Raw genomic sequence first — 22,005 nt, 5'->3', positions numbered from 1 at the left:
CCTGCGCTATGTCCGAAGGCTGGACTTCTTTGAGAAGCCGGACTATGAGTATCTGAGGACTCTGTTCACCGAGCTGTTCGAGCGCAAAGGATACACCTTCGACTACACCTACGACTGGGTCGGCAGGCCGATCGTGAGTAGCCAGCCGCCGCTCGCTACGTAGCATTAGCGCGCTAATTAACCCGAGCTCACTTTCTAGCAACAGCACGCTAATTACGTTTAGCTCCACGTGTGCTTTGCTTGCTCTCTTGTTGAGACTTTTCATTTTTACCTGTCATATTCAGTACATGTATACTTGTATACTTAGTATACTTACAGTGAGTATTCAGTTGGCTTTGCCTAGTTTTATTGTGGCTCATCGGTCTCTTTCTCCCAGCCTACGCCAGTGGGGTCTGTGCACGTGGACTCGGGAGCCTCGGCCGCTACGAGAGAGAGCCACGCTAACAGAGACCGGCCTCCACAGCACCCGCCTCTACGCAACCAGGTACGCGTGTCTATGGACATTCATTCATCCAGGTAGTCACATTTTTAAAGAATGTATTTTTCAAAACAGTGGACTAAAAACATACTTAAAACACAAGACGTTTCGGTGTTCATCCAAACACCTTCATCAGTTGTTTGGTGCACAGGAAGTAAGTCTGGCAGTTGTAAACACAAAGGAGTCACATGACTAGGATGTTGAGGTCACATGACTGTGATGTTAGTCTATAAATTCTTTAAAAACCAGGTACCCAGCGGCCTCATCCTCATCCGTGGCAGCGGCCTGTAGCTTTAACAACGTTGAGTATAAAGCTATGGAGGAAGTCGGGCGCTTGTTGATGTGCTCGGAAGAGAGCTGTTATCTCAAATAGGGTTGCAAATTTCAAGGATTTTCATTAATTGATAACTGTTAACCTTAACCTTGAAATTTCCCAGCATCCCAATTATCCTTCACTACACGGCGTGGCGTCCTCATGTGCAGTCAGACCTTAAATCATGATTACATTTCACACAACTCCCGTTGATAACGTTCGTTCCAAAAATAAAAGTTCTGTTCCATTAACAAGCAATTAATCAAGTAACCAAATCTTACTCAAGTAAATTCTTATCAGCAATTAATCGATAGTGGATTAAATATTAACATCCCTAATCTCAAACCTGGACCAGGAGGAACTACAGTTCAGTTGATCAAAGGTCACTGCTGATCATGACTCACTTTCATGTCTGTGGCTTTGATGGGAAATGACTTTGGCCTTTACAGCTGGCCGCTGCCATTTCCACTAGATTTTACGAAATGTTTCGTTAACTTTTTTTTGTCGGTACTCGGTTTTACTTTTCCGTTGGTCTAATTGCAGTTTCTTACCCTGAATCTCTGCTCTGCCGCTGACCAGTGTTTTGCTTGTTTGTTGTTTTGTGCCGCATGGTCTTTGTGCCCCGCCCACCTGCCAACCGACCAACCACGTCTTGTTTCGCCCGCCCACCTGCCAACCGACCAACCAGACGGCAGCATCAGACCGCAGAGGAGCTTGGGACACACAGCCCCACCGGCAGACCAACTCCTCCTACCTGAGCTCCCAGCTGGCTGCAGACAGGCACGGGGGCTCTGTGCAGGTACAACACACCCCTCCCCTGGTACAACCCACCCCTCCCCTGGGACAACACACCCCTCCCCTGGTACATCAACCCCTCCCCTGGTACAACCCACCCCTCCCCTGGTACAGGCTGTCATAAACATGACACGAGTTGAAGAGTCATTATAGATACTTATTACAATGCTATGACTGTGGCTGATGGGATTTGATCGACCACATGGCAAACTGTCATACGCCAGGCGCAGTTTCGCACGACGACGTGACGTATTGTTCTGACCTTGCAGGACTTCCTGTTTCCTGCTTATTCTCTCCGTTGAGATGTCCTCATTAAATCACGTTTGGTTGTGCTCTTACTAACACTGTCCCTCCTCGTGGCCCCTCCCCTCCTCGTGGCCCCTCCCCCTCCATGTGTGTCAGGTGGTGAGCTCCACCACTGGGGAGCTGAACGCGGAGGACCCACGGGCGGCCCAGTCCGGCGCGGCGCAGGCTGAGGCGGAGCTGGCGGACGAGACCAAGTACGTAGGGTTCAGATCCCATTCTGCCCCTCCCCCCGAACCGGACACACACACACACACGGCGGCGTTCACTCACACACACACGCCGGCGTTGCGTTCGCGTGTTGCATTGCACCGCAGGTCCAGTCATTTCCAATGGGAGGTTACAACAGCTTTTTAGCTTTTTACAACTGTCAGACTCAATCTTTCTGTAATTTTCTCTGTTTCTTCCTCTTTCATCTCGTTCTGTCTATCTCTCTGTCTCTGTGTACAGTATTAATCTCTCTGTCTCTGTACAGTATTAATCTCTTTCTCTGTGTACAGTATTAATCTCTTTCTCTGTGTACAGTATTAATCTCTCTCTGTGTACAGTATTAATCTCCTTCTTTTCTCCTCACACTCTCTGTAGCTGCGTGAAAATGCTCAACTTGTGGTGAGTCTCCCCTTACCTGTATACACACCAGAGAGAGACCAGCCTAGAGAGACCAGCCTAGCTTCAGACTAGCACCATCACACAGAGAGACCAGCCTAGCACCATCACAGAGAGAGACCAGCCATCACAGAGAGAGACCAGCCTAGCTTCAGACTAGCAGCATCACAGAGAGAGACCAGCCATCACAGAGAGAGACCAGCCTAGAGAGACCAGCCTAGCTTCAGACTAGCACCATCACACAGAGAGAGACCAGCCTAGCACCATCACAGAGAGAGACCAGCCTAGCTTCAGCCTAGCACCATCACAGAGAGAGACCAGCCTAGCTTCAGACCAGCACCATCACAGAGAGAGACCAGCCTAGCTTCAGACTAGCACCATCACAGAGAGAGACCAGCCTAGCTTCAGACTAGCACCATCACAGAGAGAGACCAGCCTAGCTTCAGACTAGCAGCATCACAGAGAGAGACCAGCCTAGCTTCAGACTAGCACCATCAGAGAGAGAGACCAGCCTAGCTTCAGACTAGCACCATCAGAGAGAGACCGGCCTAGCACAATCACAGAGAGAGACCGGCCTAGCTTCAGACTAGCACCATCACAGAGAGAGACCAGCCTAGCTTCAGACTAGCACCATCACAGAGAGAGACCAGCCTAGCTTCAGACTAGCATCATCACAGAGAGAGACCAGCCTAGCTTCAGACTAGCACCATCACAGAGAGAGACCAGCCTAGCTTCAGACTAGCACCATCACAGAGAGAGACCAGCCTAGCTTCAGACTAGCACCATCACAGAGAGAGACCAGCCTAGCTTCAGACTAGCATCATCACAGAGAGAGACCAGCCTAGCTTCAGACTAGCACCATCACAGAGAGAGACCAGCCTAGCTTCAGACTAGCATCATCACAGAGAGAGACCAGCCTAGCACCATCACAGAGAGAGACCAGCCTAGCACCATCACAGAGAGAGACCAGCCTAGCTTCAGCCTAGCACCATCACAGAGAGAGACCAGCCTAGAGAGACCAGCCTAGAGAGACCAGCCTAGCACCATCACAGAGAGAGACCAGCCTAGCTTCAGACTAGCACCATCACAGAGAGAGACCAGCCTAGCTTCAGACTAGCACCATCACAGAGAGAGACCAGCCTAGCTTCAGACTAGCACCATCACAGAGAGAGACCAGCCTAGCTTCAGACTAGCATCATCACACAGAGAGAGACCAGCCTAGCTTCAGACTAGCACCATCACAGAGAGAGACCAGCCTAGCTTCAGCACCATCACACAGAGAGAGACCAGCCTAGCTTCAGACTAGCACCATCACAGAGAGAGACCAGCCTAGCTTCAGACTAGCACCATCACGGAGAGAGACCAGCCTAGCTTCAGACTAGCACCATCACAGAGAGAGACCAGCCTAGCTTCAGACTAGCACCATCACAGAGAGAGACCAGCCTAGCTTCAGACTAGCACCATCACAGAGAGAGACCAGCCTAGCTTCAGACTAGCACCATTCCTTGGTGTACAACACATACATTGCTTTTAACAACCTACATGTCTGATGTTGTTTATGGCATGTCCTCGTCTTTGTATACTCCTACACATACATGTGTATTGTTGTTTTTATGTTGTGTTGTTGTTTTTATGTTGTGTTGTTGTTTTATGTCTGTTTTATGAGCTGCTTGGCATTTTTAATTTCCTTCGGGATAAATAAAGTGAATCAAATCAAATCATCTTGCTGGTTTCTCAGCCTTTAGACACCTGATTCATCATGGCGTTGTTTGCTGGCGTGTATTAAAACTATTCATAAACCTGTCCATGACTAACTTCTATCTGTGTACGGGATTCTGTCCCATAATGTCAAGTCCAGTCCAGAGTTTTAATTTTAATGGACACAGCATTGAAGATTTGCCCCAGTCTGTAGGGACGGGGTGTGTAGGGACGGGGTGTGTAGGGACGGGGTGTGTAAGGACAGGGTGTGTAGGGACGGGGTGTGTAAGGACAGGGTGTGTAGGGACGGGGTGTGTAAGGACAGGGTGTGTAGGGACAGGGGACAGGGTGTGTAGGGACGGTTTGTAGAGACAGGGTGTGGAGGGACAGGGTGTGTAGGGACAGGGTGTGGAGGGACAGGGTGTGGAGGGACAGGGTGTGGAGGGACAGAGGACAGGGTGTGGAGGGACAGGGTGTGTAGGGACAGGGGACAGGGTGTGTAAGGACAGGGGACAGGTTGTGTAGGGACAGGGGACAGGGTGTGGAGGGACAGGGTGTGGAGGGACAGGGTGTGGAGGGACAGGGTGTGGAGGGACAGAGGACAGGGTGTGTAGGGACAGGGGACAGGGTGTGTAAGGACAGGGGACAGGTTGTGTAGGGACAGGGGACAGGGTGTGGAGGGACAGGGTGTGGAGGGACAGGGTGTGGAGGGACAGGGGACAGGGTGTGGAGGGACAGGGGACAGGGTGTGTAAGGACAGGGGACAGGTTGTGTAGGGACAGGGGACAGGGTGTGGAGGGACAGGGTGTGGAGGGACAGGGTGTGGAGGGACAGGGGACAGGGTGTGGAGGGACAGGGTGTGGAGGGACAGGGTGTGGAGGGACAGGGTGTGGAGGGACAGGGTGTGGAGGGACAGAGGACAGGGTGTGGAGGGACAGGGTGTGTAGGGACAGGGGACAGGGTGTGTAAGGACAGGGGACAGGTTGTGTAGGGACAGGGGACAGGGTGTGGAGGGACAGGGTGTGGAGGGACAGGGTGTGGAGGGACAGGGTGTGGAGGGACAGAGGACAGGGTGTGTAGGGACAGGGGACAGGGTGTGTAAGGACAGGGGACAGGTTGTGTAGGGACAGGGGACAGGGTGTGGAGGGACAGGGTGTGGAGGGACAGGGTGTGGAGGGACAGGGGACAGGGTGTGGAGGGACAGGGGACAGGGTGTGTAAGGACAGGGGACAGGTTGTGTAGGGACAGGGGACAGGGTGTGGAGGGACAGGGTGTGGAGGGACAGGGTGTGGAGGGACAGGGGACAGGGTGTGGAGGGACAGGGTGTGGAGGGACAGGGTGTGGAGGGACAGGGTGTGGAGGGACAGGGGACAGGGTGTGGAGGGACAGGGTGTGGAGGGACAGAGGACAGGGTGTGTAGGGACAGAGGACAGGGTGTGGAGGGACAGGGGACAGGGTGTGGAGGGACAGGGTGTGGAGGGACAGAGGACAGGGTGTGGAGGGACAGGGTGTGGAGGGACAGAGGACAGGGTGTGGAGGGACAGGGTGTGGAGGGACAGAGGACAGGGTGTGGAGGGACAGGGTGTGGAGGGACAGAGGACAGGGTGTGTAGGGACAGAGGACAGGGTGTGGAGGGACAGGGGACAGGGTGTGGAGGGACAGGGTGTGTAGGGACAGAGGACAGGGTGTGGAGGGACAGGGTGTGGAGGGACAGAGGACAGGGTGTGTAGGGACAGAGGACAGGGTGTGGAGGGACAGGGGACAGGGTGTGGAGGGACAGGGTGTGTAGGGACAGAGGACAGGGTGTGGAGGGACAGGGTGTGGAGGGACAGAGGACAGGGTGTGTAGGGACAGGGGACAGGGTGTGTAAGGACAGGGGACAGGTTGTGTAAGGACAGAGGACAGGGTGTGTAGGGACAGGTTGTGTAGGGACAGGGGACAGGTTGTGGAGGGACAGGGTGTGTAGGGACAGGTTGTGTAGGGACAGGGGACAGGTTGTGGAGGGACAGGGTGTGTAGGGACAGGGGACAGGTTGTGGAGGGACAGGGTGTGTAGGGACAGGGGACAGGGTGTGTAGGGACAGAGGACAGGGTGTGTAGGGACAGGGGACAGGTTGTGGAGGGACAGGGTGTGTAGGGACAGGGTGTGTAGGGACAGAGGACAGGGTGTGTAGGGACAGCGGACAGGGTGTGTCTCTCATATTTTGTCACGTGGATTGTTATAACTGTTCTAAATAGTTGTGTTCACACTGGATCTGTAACCCATGCGCTCTCTCTGTCAGGGTTAAGTGTGGATCTGTAACCCATGCGTTCTCTCTGTCAGGGTTAAGTGTGGATCTGTAACCCATGCGCTCTCTCTGTCAGGGTTAAGTGTGGATCTGTAACCCATGCGCTCTCTCTGTCAGGGTTAAGTGTTCCCAGGTGAATGGAGTGATGGGCTGTGTTAGTATTCTAGTGCATTGTGGGACAGATGCATCTCACAGAGTAACCTCACCTCGTTATTGTCTTCCCGTTCCCACAGGTGCTGCTGCTTCTTCAGGAGAAAACGCAAGAAGAAGAACTCGCCCAGGCACAAGTGAGCGCTGCCGCTCCTGTCCAGAAGGGGGCGGTAGAGAGACTCAGAGAGGTGGGGGCAGCCCTAACCCTGGTTCTGCACCTATCGAGTGGAACTGTACAGAACAAGGAAGACCTTTGCCACAAAGAGCTGTTTTTCCTCTTCTCTGCCGGGGGCAGCAGATGACCTCTGACCTGCGGAATGGCAGAATGCCTGAGGCTCAAGAGCAGAAGGACTTATTTACATCTCCCCCTCTTTACCTTAACCTAAAGTGTTGAGGGGGGACAGGGGGGGACGGGGGGGGAGTAGTGACTGGAGCCGTTGGAAGCCGCCATTTTTCTCTCTCTCTTTCTTTCTCTCTTCCTTCTCTCCATCTCTCCGTGGCGCTCCCCCCTCCCGACAGCGAAGCCGTGTTTAGTAACGGCCGTCTCTAACGGTTTGCTTGTTGGTTCGTGTCTGTGTGCCTGTTTGATGTGTTCATGTCTGTGTGTTTGATGTGTTCATGTCTGTGTGTACATACGTATGTATGTGGGTTTAATCCGCCCATAACGTCAACTCAGCAGCGCTTCTGTTCCCTGGGATCCCTCGGTAGCGGCAGATGTAACTCGACGCTGACTAGAGTAGCCATGAGGAAGCGTGAGGGGAAGGGGTGGACAGGACAGGACTGAGGAGATCTCTAGGGGTGGACAGGGCAGGACTGAGGAGATCTCTAGGGGTGGACAGCAGGGCAGGACAGGGCAGGACTGAGGAGATCTCTAGGAGTGGTCAATCCACATCTTATAGCCATTGACGTCCAGGCGTTCAGGTTCAAACGGGGGTGATATATCACCATGACTGAGATCAGGAAGTGCATTTAGTTTTCACTTTGACCACCTGAAAGGCCTACGCCCTAAAAGCCCCGCCCCCTTCCTCAAGGCGCCCTTAACATCCTCCCTCTGGTCCTCAACCTGATTGTAGGGGCGTCTGTTTGTGGATGCAGAATGATGTTTCTCCCAAATGATCTTGGGCCACCTAATGTTCTTGATCAGGATGGGTTTTTATCTTCTTCTCCTGTCTCTCCTGTCTGCCTGTGTGTTTGTGTACATAATCTGGGACTATCCTCCTATTGACGTCTTAGTGGCCACTGCTCCCCCTGCTGGCCTGACCGTGTAATGCCTTAATCAGACCACCTCTCGGCAGAGCCTATCAGGATAGGAGCCTGGGCACTGCAACGACACACCAGCCAATGAGAAGACGAGTCTGCTTCCTGTATAAACAGACCACGCAGCTGCCACACTGCTCTGATTGGCCGCTACAGAGAGACTTTTGACCTCAGTTCCTACGGGGTGGGCTGCGTCCCCATCGTCTGTGATCGCCTCCTTTTCTCGCCTCTTGTTCACTTGAAGAATACTTTGTGGGCACATGGGTCAGCACGAAACGCTGAGGCCAGTCACTTTCCTGGATATTGTACCATGGTCTCTCACTGTTAGTTTATATTAGCTTTGATGGATTTTAAGAAAAGCAATTCCGAGGGTCCCAAAGTAGGTTTTTATTGCAGAGTGGAAGAAATGAGGGGCCCAGATCTCTCTCTCTCTCTCTCTCTCTCTCTCTCTCTCTCTCTCTCTCTCTCTCTCTCTCTCTCTCCAGATGTGCTCATAGCTGGTCCTCGGGTGTTGGTGAATGTTGAGGTTATGTGATGCTAGATGAGGCAGTGATAATCTACCCTCTTGGTAAAGCCACAGTGGTGGCTCCTGTCTGTTCAGATTTTTCATTTTATTTTGTGTCGTAAATGTGAACCAGAAATGTATAATGTACTGTCATATTGCTTCATTATTTTTTTTTTTAATAATTGAATGACCTTGCTTTTTGGTGGGGGAAAGTATTTAAACCGTGATTACGTGCACTACTTCTTCTGATCCTACTGTTAAAAAGGCGATTATAATGCCAGTCTAATCGCTCATCACCATGGAGACATCCTCTACAATGTTCTGTTGCTATGATACCGCAACAGTGGACCTACCCATCATCAGAGGACAGCCCTCGTATGCTTTTAATTCTTTTATGGAATAACTCCTGTGCACAAACGTGCTAAACCTCTAAACATGGACACCCCTGTGAATGTGTTTGGATATCCATTATTTATCTAATATTGAATGTTGTTTGGCCAGCTGCAGGGTTCTAACACTAAACAAGTGGAGCCCCCTAGTGTGCAGGGGTAGTAGCTTCCTGTTAGGGAGGCATCAGCTCTCCCTGTGTGTGTGAGCTACAAAGCAGTGTTGTTTTTGTATACTATGTGAATGTCTTGAGATTTTAGGGGTGGAGTTAATTGGCTCTGGAGTATATAGTTCATTCATAGGTGAATCGGTTGATTAGCCCCTTGGGCTAGTCCAGTGGTTGGTTGATTGATTGATTGATTGATTGATTGATTGAAGAGAGACACTTACCGTTGATATTGAGTATTGTTTTAGCCAGGTGGTATTCCTCTTTCCCTAGGCCCGGCCTCGTGTATATGGAGGCCTAGATCTGAAGTGATTGGATCGTTGTCGTCCACATGCAGCCAATCCCTTGCCTCAGCCATCCTGATCACATGTGCCCACCTCCCGTTTCCCTCTGCAGATCAGTCTGGTAACTCTCCCCTTAAAACTGTATGTTCTCGACCAGGCCAATAATAGCCGTTATCTAATTATGGGGCGGGGTTTTGGCATGACGACTGCAGAGGAGGGTTGAGGCATTTTCATAAGACGACCAGGATGGCTTCCGTTGCTCTGATTGGCTACAGGTCTGTCCAGTTGTGTCCAGAGGCATCTTGATCTACTCCATCGATAACCGCCCCTTGGAAAATGAACTGAGAATTGACCCTTCGCATTTTTGCAAATTAGGTCTGGTGAAGCCAGGCCAGCCAATCACACCCAGGTAATACAAAGGCAGTTGGGTGTAGAGGTGAAATATTGCATAGCCAAGAGGCAACACCTTAGATCCACTGACCTGGTTCTCTGCCTCTCTCTTTCATGTTTATAAGTGACTTAATGGTTATTGACTTACTGGAGTCACTGAGCTTGATGTTAATTGGTGGATGGATCATTTCTATTGTTGTGTGGTTTTACTGAGCCTCTTCTGCCCCCTGGTGGTAGAATCACGCTCTGACCAGACCCACTGATCCACCTGTGGTTTTTTTTTATGACGCCTTAAACATTCCTGCTCCTTCGAACGCCCGCCTCCAACTGCAGAGTTTTATTTGTGATGTCAGTAACCGTGATGACGATGTCCTGATCAGAGAGACCCTCCTCACGGCTGGTATCTCTCCTGCTCTCTCTGCCTTGGTCTCTGCTCCCCAGTGCTAGCCTGTCGGCCTGTTAGCCTTCCCCTGGAGCCAGACTTGTCAAGATATACTTTACGTTCAGACATCACCCTATTCTTCTGCCCATAAGATGGTTCCATTTGGGAAACTGGTGATCGATGAGGTAGCCTGGTTGTTGCAGGTGCTTTTAAGATACATTTGGCGTGTATATTTTTGTTGTCATATTTATGAGTAATGTAAGGTTGAGAAAGAACCCATGTGGGTCTCAAAAACTCACTTATTCCCAATTCCATTTAATCAAATATTTAGTTCCACTTAGCTTGAGAGCATTGTGTGGACTGAGCATGCACAAAGCTGAAGTATCATTCCTTCTGTCCCTGAAAGATGTATTTGTTTCGTTGTTGTTTTTGTTTTGTATTATTGTTGACCTGCACATCTGCCTGATTCCCACGACCAAAGCAGTCCGTTCCCATCCTTGTTTGTCCTCTTCCTTCTTATCCAGGGACACACTTAGACCTGGAATCCTCTCCTCAAGCATTTGCCAAGATTGCGCAGCACATGCAGACTTGTGATTGGTTAGCTCCTCTGAACGCTGTAGATGATTCAGAGAGAGATGACCTCATCCCAGGGATGACCTCATCCCTCTTCAACAGGGGGGCTACAGCTTTATCTCACAACGACTAAAGAGATACAACACTGACATGAACAGCATTAGAGGGTTGGAAGCCCGTCGTCATGCACACTTCTTCTAGGGATGGATACGTTGTTCCGGAAGTTTCTCCTGTTTGTTTCGAGCAGCAGATAATTCCACTGGTATCATAACTCTACAGTATGTCCCTGCTTATGGTATCATAACTCTACAGTATGTCCCTGCTTATGGTATCATAACTACAGTATGTCCCTGCTTATGGTATCATAACTACAGTATGTCCCTGCTTATGGTATCATAACTCTACAGTATGTCCCTGCTTATGGTATCATAACTACAGTATGTCCCTGCTTATGGTATCATAACTACAGTATGTCCCTGCTTGAGGGGGACAGAGACCCTGCACATCCTGAACAAGGGATTTCCTCATCAACAGCTTGTCTCTGTCTCTGTCATTCCACACAGCTGCTGTAGCATCTATCTATCTATCTATCTATCTATCTCTCACACACTCTCACACTCTCTCACACTCTCACTCTCTCTCACACTCTCACTCATCTGGATGTTCAACCCTTCACTCACCATGGACTGAGAAACCAATGACTGTTGGAAAACAATGCAGAGAAAATAGTACTTCCTCCAAGCAGCGTATCCAGAACCCCAGTGCTCCACTTTCACTGTACTTATGGGAAGAACAGAAAAAGAGAGTGAAAGGGAGAATTAGAAAGCAGGACCCCGTTTCTCTACATGTGGTTGTGAAGGTTGATGAGTGAAGTAACGACTTTCAGATGTTTGAGCTGCTTATACTGTAGAGACCCAGAGGCTCGAGACGAGACTGCAATATCGTGCTGATTATTTTCCATTGTAAATTATGTAAAGTTAATGATGTTTTTCATGTTAAAATACTATTTTGTGGACTGTTTCCTCAAAGCTGTGGGAAGCAAACTTGTACACTGCTATGATCGCTTCTGTCTCCTACCGGGTTTCAAAGCCATGAATATGAGTGAAGTCTTAAAAATGTATTATGATTATTATTGTGTTGAAACATGAATGTTATTTCAAAATGTATTTGAATGCTTTAACCTGTTTAAGGGCTCCAGTTGTAAAGAACCACTTTTTTGTTTTTGTTTTCCAGAATTATAAATTCCTTTAGGTTTCAAAAAGAAAACCGTTCTCAGTTCCAAACTCTTTCTGTCTTAACATGCCTAATTTCCCAGAGGCCTCAAGTGAAAAATGTTACAAGACCTTTCAGAAATTTCACTTTTTATTCCCTCCACAATTAAAGGGAAATTCAAGTTTGCACCCTTTTTTGTATGTCAAATAAAGATTTGTCTTAACCTTTTTCTCTCGGCTGTGCATTTGTCTTTTCATATCCATAGATAAGCGCAGAAGTCTTACTGCATATTAATTTATTGTGTAGGATTCGTAAGGTATGAAATTCTCTTTATGCCATTAATGCGCTCATAATTATGCAAAATAAGATTTAGGCCTATTGGTCAATGAAGGAATTATTAAATTTTCTACTAAACTGTTTTGGAAATATCTTGTGGAGTGTTTGAACCCCAAGACAGCTTCCCCAGTAGCTCTGCAAGTAGGTGACGTGTGAAATCAGTGTGCACTTTGATTCACAGGAATAATAGTAAAGTTGAGAAGAAAGCACACAATATCATGTTTATATTGCACTGTACTTTAGATTGTGATTCTTGCACTTTGCCTTCAGCACTAGATTATGCTCTTAGTCACTTGTTTTAGAAAGAAGGTGCACTTGTGAGTTCTGGCAAGTAGTAGTACATTGGCTCTTCCTACGTTAAATGCAATTATTGTTAGTCGCTTTGGATAAAAGCGTCTGCTAAATGACTGTAATGTAATGTAAACGTCTTACCCCCATAGACCCTCCTGGCCTGTAGGTGGATATCATGTTTATATTTGCTGTCTTCCCCCCAGAGACCCTCCTGGCCTGTAGGTGGATATCATGTTTATATTTGCTGTCTTACCCCCAGAGACCCTCCTGGCCTGTAGGTGAATATCATGTTTATATTTGCTGTCTTCCCCCCAGAGACCCTCCTGGCCTGTAGGTGGCGCTAGTCACATTCCCCGTCCCCACTTCCGCGTGCTCTCTTTAACTTCCTGCTCGGCTCTGGTCCGGTCTTTTCTACCAGCCCGATTCAACATGGTGGGTATTCAACATTTACCATCCCTCACAATCCTGCGCAATCCTTCGGTTTTACTAAACTATTCCCTAAAGTAGAACGCTATGACTGAACGTTAGAAACAAAGCTCTGGAAATTATCCGTTATTTTTGGTAGATGAGTCTCGGATAAAGATTTGAGCCCTATTTGTGGAGGAAGGAGCTCCGGATGCTAACGAGTCTCAGCTATGCTAACGACGGAAGATCCCGAATAAACACGAGTCTCAGTCCAGCTCTGGCAGATCAATTAGCTTCAGCATTGCAGGGATTTTAATAGATCTGTAGTGCTGCGTGTCAACAGGTTGGAGCTTGTGTAGTTTTATCTTAATGGTTCAGTGTATTGCTATGGTGCTGGTGGGAGTAGCTGCTAATGCTAATGCTAGCTAGCTGGTAGCCTTGTTTAACACTATCTTTGTTCAACCCTGGGTAGGTGGGTAGGCCACCAGGTCTGTGCTTGGGCACACTTGGTTGGATAGTAAGCAGTATTGTAAAAGCCTAAACGGGATAATATTCGTCTAGCCAAATGCTAAAGGAGCACATTAACTAGCTAGGTTGTAGTAGGTTGGTTGTAGTTGAGATTGGGGGAAAACAGAGCAGTTTAAGTGGCTAGTTAACCCATAACCCTTACTAACCCTGGGACATACAGCCCATAACCCTTACTAACCCTGGGACATACAGCTAATGACAAGCTAACTATCCATCCAGTCCCCATGGCTAATCAGTCTGTCTTGGTGGTTGTATGCCACAGGCAGTGTAATGATACCACTAGTTAGCAAATGTCTTTAAAATGACTTGACACACCATTATCTCAAAGGCCCTGAGTTCTCCCCATGTTGGTAGGACTATCAGAACCAAACCCCTATAGTCTTGAGCCTCTTCTCTTCCTGTAGCCCAGTCCTATCCCCTCCTCCAGGTTTATACAGGCCTGAACAGGGTCTGGGGGAGGTTCCCGGGAGTCTCAACTCTGCTTTCTCTTCCAACAGGGACGAGTCCGGACCAAGACAGTGAAGAAGGCGGCCAGGGTCATCATTGAGAAGTACTACACCCGGCTGGGAAACGACTTCCACACCAACAAGCGCGTGTGTGAGGAGATCGCCATCATCCCCAGCAAGAAGCTGCGCAACAAGATCGCTGGGTGAGTCAAGCTCATGAGACAGGTCCCCCAGTAACCCTAACCCCCCCCCGTGTTAAATTAGGAGCGCTGATGTCACCTCACCCTGTATCGAAAGTGGCTATGGCGTGACCGTCGCCAGGTCATTGATAGTACAGGAACAGCCATCTTGAAAGCTTTCCCGTGTTTGTTGGAATACCTGTTCCTGTCAAACCCTGTGTCTTTCATACATTTCTCCTTCTCGTCTGAAACTAGGACTGCGTTCCGAATCGCATACTACTCTACTATATAGTATGCTAAAACAGGATGTAGTATGTCCCAATACATAGTATGCCACATGCAGTATGGCAAAAATTCCAGGATGACCTACTACATCTGGCCGTATTTTGCAGTATGCAAGCCAGCAGGCTTTTCTGGCTATTCTGACCCACAAGTGTGTGTGTGACATGTTGTGCATGATGACTGTGTGGGTTTGTGTGTGTCGTGTTGTTGACTGGGTTTGTGTGTGTTGACTGTTGTTGTTGTTGACAGTGCGGGTGTTGTTGTTGTGCTCTCAGGTATGTGACTCATCTGATGAAGCGCATCCAGAGGGGCCCGGTCAGAGGCATCTCCATCAAGCTGCAGGAGGAGGAGAGAGAGAGGAGGGACAACTACGTCCCTGAGGTGAGTCCACACACACACCCTCATCTCTCACACACACCCTCATCTCACACACACACCCTCATCTCACACACACACCCTCATCTCACACACACACCCTCGTCTCACACACACACCCTCGTCTCACACACACACCCTCGTCTCACACACACACCCTCGTCTCACACACACACCCTCGTCTCACACACACACCCTCGTCTCACACACACACCCTCGTCTCACACACACACCCTCGTCTCACACACACACCCTCGTCTCACACACACACCCTCATTTCAGGCGGACACGTCTGGACGTACCGTCTTCCCAAACGCTCACTTTACCCATGGCCCGGACGCTGGGCTGTGATTGGCTGTCCTGCGGTCCATGTCGATTTTCCTCATTTGAGATGCATTGAAAGCAGAATGAGTCATCAGAGAGCTGCCGTCTCGTCACCCTGTATCGAAAGTGGCTATGGCGTGACCGTCGCCAGGTCATTGATAGTACAGGAACAGCCATCTTGAAAGCTTTCCCGTGTTTGTTGGAATACCTGTTCCTGTCAAACCCTGTGTCTTTCATACATTTACTGCTACTATGTCGGGCAACTGCTGTATGTTATTGATTTCTTGTGGACTAGATGAAAATAGTGAATGGTATGGGTGTGGATCCGCCCACTGTATACATGGTGGTGTTGGAGAAGCAGAGAATCCCCAGAGATTACGGACTTGCACCAACAGAGAGCCTCTGCCCTGGGAGGGAAGCGTGACCTTTAACCCGGGGTCTCCTCCACCTAAACAGGGTGCCACCATCACCTAATCAACACCCCTCTAAATACCCAGGGGTGTAAAACCAGCACAGTGGAACTAGAGATGCGCTGATGGTCGTTTATCTGACTACACGGCACAGCTTCTGATAGTCGTTTAGGAAATACTAGTCGGCTAAACTTAATATAATTATGTATTATATTAATATATAATTTGTCTTGGGAATCGTTGGGACGCTGCGCGCTAATCACACATGATTGACAACAGCTGAAAAGTTCTCGTCTCCTAGCAACTCGGCGTGTTAGAGCAGGCCGTTAAGAGGTTTTAAAAACCGCTCAGCGCTCAAAGTGAGCTTTCACTCACAGAGCTCAGCTACTTAACGCTCCCATAGACTGATATCAGACAGAACGCTCAGACAGAACCCTGATATCAGACAGAACGCTCAGACAGAACCCTGATATCAGACAGAACGCTCAGACAGAACCCTGATATCAGACAGAACGCTGAGACAGAACCCTGATATCAGACAGAACGCTCAGACAGAACCCTGATATCAGACAGAACGCTGAGACAGAACCCTGATATCAGACAAAACGCTCAGCGCCCCCCCCCCCAGCCAATCGGAATTGAGTATTCATCCAAGCCATGGTGCAATGTTTTATCCTGAGCTTGTGAATGTGATTTTGAATTTCGTTAGTAGAAAATATGTTTCAACGAATAACCCAATGGTCTGCCCTCATAATTCAAACTAAATATAGACCTGTCTATTCTTCATACATAGTCTAAATATAGACCTGTCTATTCTTCATACATAGTCTAAATATAGACCTGTCTATTCTTCATACATAGTCTAAATATAGACCTGTCTATTCTTCATACATAGTCTATAAACTAAATATAGACCTGTTTATTCTTCATAGTCTATTGATTGCATGTTATCTATTCGTGACTGTGCTTTTCTTGGGTTATTTATTTTTCAAACATCAAATCCGTTCATGAGTCATTCCATTGCGCTCTGCTTAATTCTATTAAAAAGATTAGTTTATATTAGATGTTACCTTTGATAGGCTAATATCAATGTTCTAGCTTAAGCCTAGTGAGATATTACAGGCTGTTAGGCTGGCCTACTTCAATTAAACTAAATAAATCACATGTAGATCTTTGCCGAGTAATAAGCTGTAAGGGCTGCACTACTGCTGTGGGCGGAGCCAAGTGAATGCTGATTGGCTGCTGCTGATTGGTTGTGAATCTGTTAGACTAGTCTTATAGTCAGCTGCAAAATATTAGTCGTCAGTGAAAATAGTCGCTTCGCACATGCCTGATAAGGAACAAATGTTGGGTTATACAGACTACATTTTAACACGGCCTAAATGGTTGAACACCAATGATGTCTTGTCTGTAGCTGTCTAGTGTTTGAATCAGTGATTGAGTGTTTGTTCCTCCTCTCTAGGTCTCTGCCCTGGACCAGGAGCTCATCGAGGTGGATCCTGACACCAAGGAGATGCTCAAACTTCTGGTAAGAATTAGTATGACGAGCGTCCAGCACTTATCCATATGTTCATCTCTCTGACCGGCTGGTTTTCATCACAACTCACAGCAAACCCTGTATCGAAAGTGGCTATGGCGTGACCGTCGCCAGGTCATTGATAGTACAGGAACAGCCATCTTGAAAGCTTTCCCGTGTTTGTTGGAATACCTGTTCCTCACAAACCCTGTGTCTTTCATACATTTCTCCTCTAACTAGGTTATAATGGAGGTGGTTTATTGTGTTCAAGTGCTTCTGCCCAGTGTTCACGTACGCTGGACACTCGTTCATGTGATTTTTTTAGGCTGCTGGTTGTAAACATCTCACACCGACCTAACGGCATAGCTGCTCACGCTGGCGTTGGTTTAATCGTCGCTGTTCAGTGGTGTGGGTGGTGCTGACTGGCAATTCTGATTGACGTGCGATTTGTTGGTGTTGGGGGGGGGGGGGGGCACGGTTTAATTCGCGGAGATGTTTTGTTTTCTTTTTCTGCTCCTCTTGCCGCCCGTCCCCATGTTACCCATGCTGCCCATGCCTAAATACGCCACTGTCTGTGTTGGAAGGTGGCGGCGTTGTAAGTCTGACCGTCTCACTCTCTTTCCTGCAGGACTTCGGTGGCCTGTCCAACCTGCAGGTCACACAGACCACGGTCGGCATGAACTTCAAGACACCCCGAGGAGTCTAGGCATTTGTAATATATCTCTTAATAAAATAAAAAGTACCAAAAAAAGGGTTTCCTGGTGGTAATGCTTTTCTATTCCCTTTGATGTGGTCATTCAGTAATGTAAAGCTTTGTTTATTTCAGCACATTGAAACAATAGAGAAGCAAGTTTGAACCAATCAGGAGGGCTTGACTCACATCCCCAGAACAATGTCCCGTACACTAGTTTTGGACAATAATGCAAACATGGATAGTCTTGTCTCTAATTTCTCAATTTTCAGTCATTTTTGGTTAAAACTGCTATTCATAGTACACATTTATTCATGGGCATCAAGCACATTATCTGTGTTCTGTTGTGCTGGAACTCTTCAGGTCCACCAGAACCAACAGGGTAAAGGTTCGGTTCTACATGGCTTTTCTACGAATGAAGGCTTTTGCTTACAGATCAGTTTGCATCATTTTAATTTCATTCATCTTAATACTTGTCTAATGTTGCTGAGCTCATGGGAAGGATGGGTACTGCATATAGGTCATTTATGAGGGGATTATATATATATATATATACGATGGTCAAACTAGTCTAGAGAGTACATTGTTAAAACTTCATGCTGAAGTCATCTGAGGGTGATAAACGGTAAAGAGACCAAAAACTGCTTTAGAAAACATTATAGACGCTAATGCAGACATGGAGCTATAGCCATATACATATACTACACATTACACACAACATGTTTTTGAATCAAACTCCACGAAGCGCCATATCTTTGATCACACTGTATTAAAAAAATATTAATATAAATTACATATGTTAAACATGACATTAGTCGCGTCTCGTTCACAAGCACTTCAACAGGAACAGGTTGCAGAAGGCTCCTCGCGGGCAGTCACACATCTTCCCGATGCGCGCGCCTTTCCTCACTGCGCAGTGCTCCCCCGCGTCGCACTGAAACACAACAGGGTTAGGATTGATTACCTGCCATTGATTAGCACATAGATAGACTACTGACCATTGATTAGCACAAAGACTACTGACCATTGATTATCACATAGACTACTGACCATTGATTAGCACAAAGACTACTGACCATTGATTATCACATAGATAGACTACTGACCATTGATTATCACATAGACTACTGACCATTGATTATCACATAGACTACTGACCATTGATTAGCACAAAGACTACTGACCATTGATTATCACATAGATAGACTACTGACCATTGATTATCACATAGATAGACTACTGACCATTGATTATCACATAGATAGACTACTGACCATTGGTTATCACATAGACTACTGACCATTGATTATCACATAGAGAGGCTACTGACCATTGATTATCACATAGATAAGCTACTGACCATTGACTATCACACAGATAGGCTACTGACCATTGACTATCACACAGATAGGCTTCTGACCATTGATTATCACATAGATAAGCTACTGACCATTGACTATCACATAGATAGGCTACTGACCATTGATTATCACATAGATAGACTACTGACCATTGATTATCACATAGATAGGCTACTGACCATTGATTATCACATAGATAGACTACTGACCATTGATTATCACATAGATAGGCTACTGACCATTGATTATCACATAGATAGACTACTGACCATTGATTATCACACAGATAGGCTACTGACCATTGACTATCACACAGATAGGCTTCTGACCATTGATTATCACACAGATAGGCTACTGACCATTGATTATCACATGGATAGACTACTGACCATTGATTATCACATAGATAGACTACTGACCATTGATTATCACATAGATAGGCTACTGACCATTGATTATCACATAGATGGGCTACTGACCATTGATTATCACATAGATAGGTTACTGACCATTGATTATCACATAGATAGACTACTGACCATTGATTATCACATAGATAGGCTACTGACCATTGATTATCACATGGATAGGCTACTGACCATTGATTATCACATAGATAGGCTACTGACCATTGATTATCACATGGATAGACTACTGACCATTGATTATCACATGGATAGGCTACTGACCATTGATTATCACATAGATAGACTACTGACCATTGATTATCACATAGATAGGCTACTGACCATTGATTATCACATAGATAGGCTACTGACCATTGATTATCACATGGATAGGCTACTGACCATTGATTATCACATAGATAGGCTACTGACCATTGATTATCACACAGATAGGCTACTGACCATTGATTATCACACAGATAGGCTACTGACCATTGATTATCACATAGATAGACTACTGACCATTGATTATCACATAGATAGACTACTGACCATTGATTATCACATAGATAGACTACTGACCGTTGATTATCACACAGATAGACTACTGGCCATTGATTATCACATAGATAGACTACTGACCATTGATTATCACATAGATAGACTACTGGCCATTGATTATCACATAGATAGGCTACTGACCATTGATTATCACATAGATAGACTACTGACCATTGATTATCACATAGATAGGCTACTGACAGTCTAATTGCCTGAAAATGTAATTTCCTTTTCGTCCTATTTGTTATATTGTTCAACATGAATGATTTAGCAACTATTTTGGACATATGATGTGAATAAAAGGGAAAAGCTTACTGTTGGAACTTGTCCAAATTTCTTCTCCCACGGAGAAATTCTTTTGGTCTGCAGCTTTTCGAGAACGTCGTGAAGAGCTCCGAGCTGTTGAGTGGAGAGATGATTGAAAATTAACACCAGCCACGACTGCTCAGGGTTATCAATCAATCAATCAAAGCTTTATTTGTAGAGCGCATTTCATACCCAGAGGCAACACAATGCGCTTTACAGAGAACAAGGGAGGTGGGCATACGACCCACCCCTACATATTCCAGAGGGAAGCAAAAAACCAGCATCACCCGGGGGCCAGAAAAGTGAGCTGTAAAAATTATTCTCTCACCCTTCTCAACGAGGCGATCGAGCAAGCTCCTGGAGTATGTTTGTCTACCAGATAAGAACATTTATAAAGCAATAAATTACATTAAATTACATTTTCAGAGTAAGAGAAGCTAAAAAACAACATATATAACTTATAAGCTTTGTTTGGCATAAACTAGGTCAAAACTTGGCTGGACTGTGTGGGTGAGCGAAGCCGTGGCCGATTTGCACAACTTCATCCGTCTGACCAATCGTGTAACTTCATCAGTCAGTCACAGGCATTAGGGCTGGCCCCGCAAAATAACTCACATTTCATAATTATGTATCAACTCTATTTCTCTGTACAGTACTCTACAGTACAGTAGCATTTTAAATAATATTTAGCATTGCCCATCTGACATATTGAGCATTCCTGCCTGGGAAGACGTTATAGAGGGTGTTTCATGATTAAATTAGAAATTAAAATCATCATTTAGTGCAGGCTGCAACGCACGGTGCTGGTACCCTAAAACGCAAATCCGACAATAAAGTTCAACTTACAAGCTTCTTTTCGTTCGTTAGATTAGGATTGAGTTGATAGAAGTCTCGTACTGCTCTCGTCTCCAGGTCCAGATCCATGTCCATGTCCGTGTCCCAGTCGTTGGTCTCAGCAGCGGAAGCGAGGGACAGAAGCACCGCGCAGAGCAGCGCGCAGGTCAGGCTGGAGCTCTCCATGGTGCTGACGCGCTTCGGTTACCAAGGCGCACGAAGTTCTGCTCTCAAAATGATTCGGCTCAATTGACCAATCCCCGCAGTTTGCTCTGCTTTTGTATGCTCTACGGTGAAGCCCATGTATGCGATTTTACATGGAATAGCTCCGCCTTGAGCGGAGATTTTCCTAACTACGTAAGAGAAATTGCGTAGGTTGCCTACTGCGTATGTTGCCTTAATCGTTTCAACAAATGTTTTTATACTGTTTTTCTTTACTTTCTTTTCTTTACTTGGTATCAAAACCAAGATGTACCAAAGCCCGTATGAAGTCTCTTGCCGATTCAAAATAAACCAAATATTGTGTAATATTTTATCTAGAGGATTTCAATTTAGATCATTGACCGCACACATGGGGCCATCTGAAAACAAGTTGTATTCCTTGGCACATCAAAACATTTCTGATAGTTGGAACTGTGTTAATCTAAGTAGTTTAACGTGAGTACAACAGATGTCCTTTGTCTCTGAGTCAGCATGACCTAAAGTTCTCCTCTGAGTAGAATACAGTCTGTAACAGCATCCCAGGAAGGACCCCAATAGCCCCCGTGTCCGGAGGGGGGTCAGAGTTCAGCTGACCCACTGACCATTTAGAATACTAGTTGAACTGGTATGTGTTAAATGAACATCCCGTGTATGCAAATGTGTTTGTCATGTGATTCCTGGCCTGAAGCCATGTTATAAGCTGGGCACCTCCATGAGAACGTCAGTAGTGCCTAGAGATTCGGCCCCTGTGTTAGGCATGCTCAAT

At 46.9% G+C, this 22,005-nt stretch overlaps 3 protein-coding genes across 3 annotated transcripts in view; 2 read left to right on the top strand and 1 right to left on the bottom strand.

Moving 5' to 3' along the window:
- LOC311319373 (casein kinase I-like) overlaps positions 1 to 6,913 on the top strand; it is a 21,669-nt gene extending 14,756 nt beyond the window's left edge. Inside the window, exons 9-14 of the mRNA XM_084450912.1 lie at positions 1 to 133; positions 377 to 484; positions 1,480 to 1,590; positions 1,989 to 2,086; positions 2,475 to 2,498; positions 6,714 to 6,913. The exon at positions 1 to 133 is cut by the window's left edge and continues 16 nt beyond it. Coding sequence (XP_084307038.1) covers positions 1 to 133; positions 377 to 484; positions 1,480 to 1,590; positions 1,989 to 2,086; positions 2,475 to 2,498; positions 6,714 to 6,771 — 532 coding nt within the window. The 3' untranslated portion in view covers positions 6,772 to 6,913. The remainder of the gene's footprint in view (positions 134 to 376; positions 485 to 1,479; positions 1,591 to 1,988; positions 2,087 to 2,474; positions 2,499 to 6,713) is intronic.
- A 5,894-nt stretch (positions 6,914 to 12,807) lies between these two features.
- Positions 12,808 to 17,632, top strand: LOC311319155 (small ribosomal subunit protein eS17). Its single transcript, XM_084450620.1, has 5 exons — positions 12,808 to 12,845; positions 13,844 to 13,995; positions 14,529 to 14,634; positions 16,825 to 16,890; positions 17,507 to 17,632. Exons 1-5 carry the CDS (start codon positions 12,843 to 12,845, stop codon positions 17,582 to 17,584), a joined length of 405 nt encoding a protein of 134 aa, XP_084306746.1. The 5' UTR covers positions 12,808 to 12,842; the 3' UTR covers positions 17,585 to 17,632.
- A 763-nt stretch (positions 17,633 to 18,395) lies between these two features.
- cart2 (cocaine- and amphetamine-regulated transcript 2) lies at positions 18,396 to 21,224 on the bottom strand (the record flags this gene model as incomplete). The annotated part of the gene is made up of 3 exons (XM_084450863.1): positions 18,396 to 18,503; positions 20,214 to 20,297; positions 21,051 to 21,224. 3 exons carry the CDS (start codon positions 21,222 to 21,224, stop codon positions 18,396 to 18,398), a joined length of 366 nt encoding a protein of 121 aa, XP_084306989.1.
- Positions 21,225 to 22,005: the final 781 nt, after the last annotated feature.

Source organism: Borostomias antarcticus (genome assembly GCF_949987555.1).
Source record: "Borostomias antarcticus genome assembly, chromosome: 16".
NCBI classification, from domain to species: domain Eukaryota; kingdom Metazoa; phylum Chordata; class Actinopteri; order Stomiiformes; family Stomiidae; genus Borostomias; species Borostomias antarcticus.
The sequence above is the reverse complement of the archived record's forward strand: the minus strand, read 5'-3'. Positions and strand labels throughout refer to the sequence as shown.

What these genes read in the sequence shown, in the direction of transcription:
- LOC311319155 (XM_084450620.1), top strand. An exon ending in CTGCGCAACAAGATCGCTGG is followed by an intron (nt 13,996 to 14,528) that starts GTGAGTCAAGCT and finishes TTGTGCTCTCAG; the next exon opens with GTATGTGACTCATCTGATGA. An exon ending in AGGAGATGCTCAAACTTCTG is followed by an intron (nt 16,891 to 17,506) that starts GTAAGAATTAGT and finishes TCTTTCCTGCAG; the next exon opens with GACTTCGGTGGCCTGTCCAA.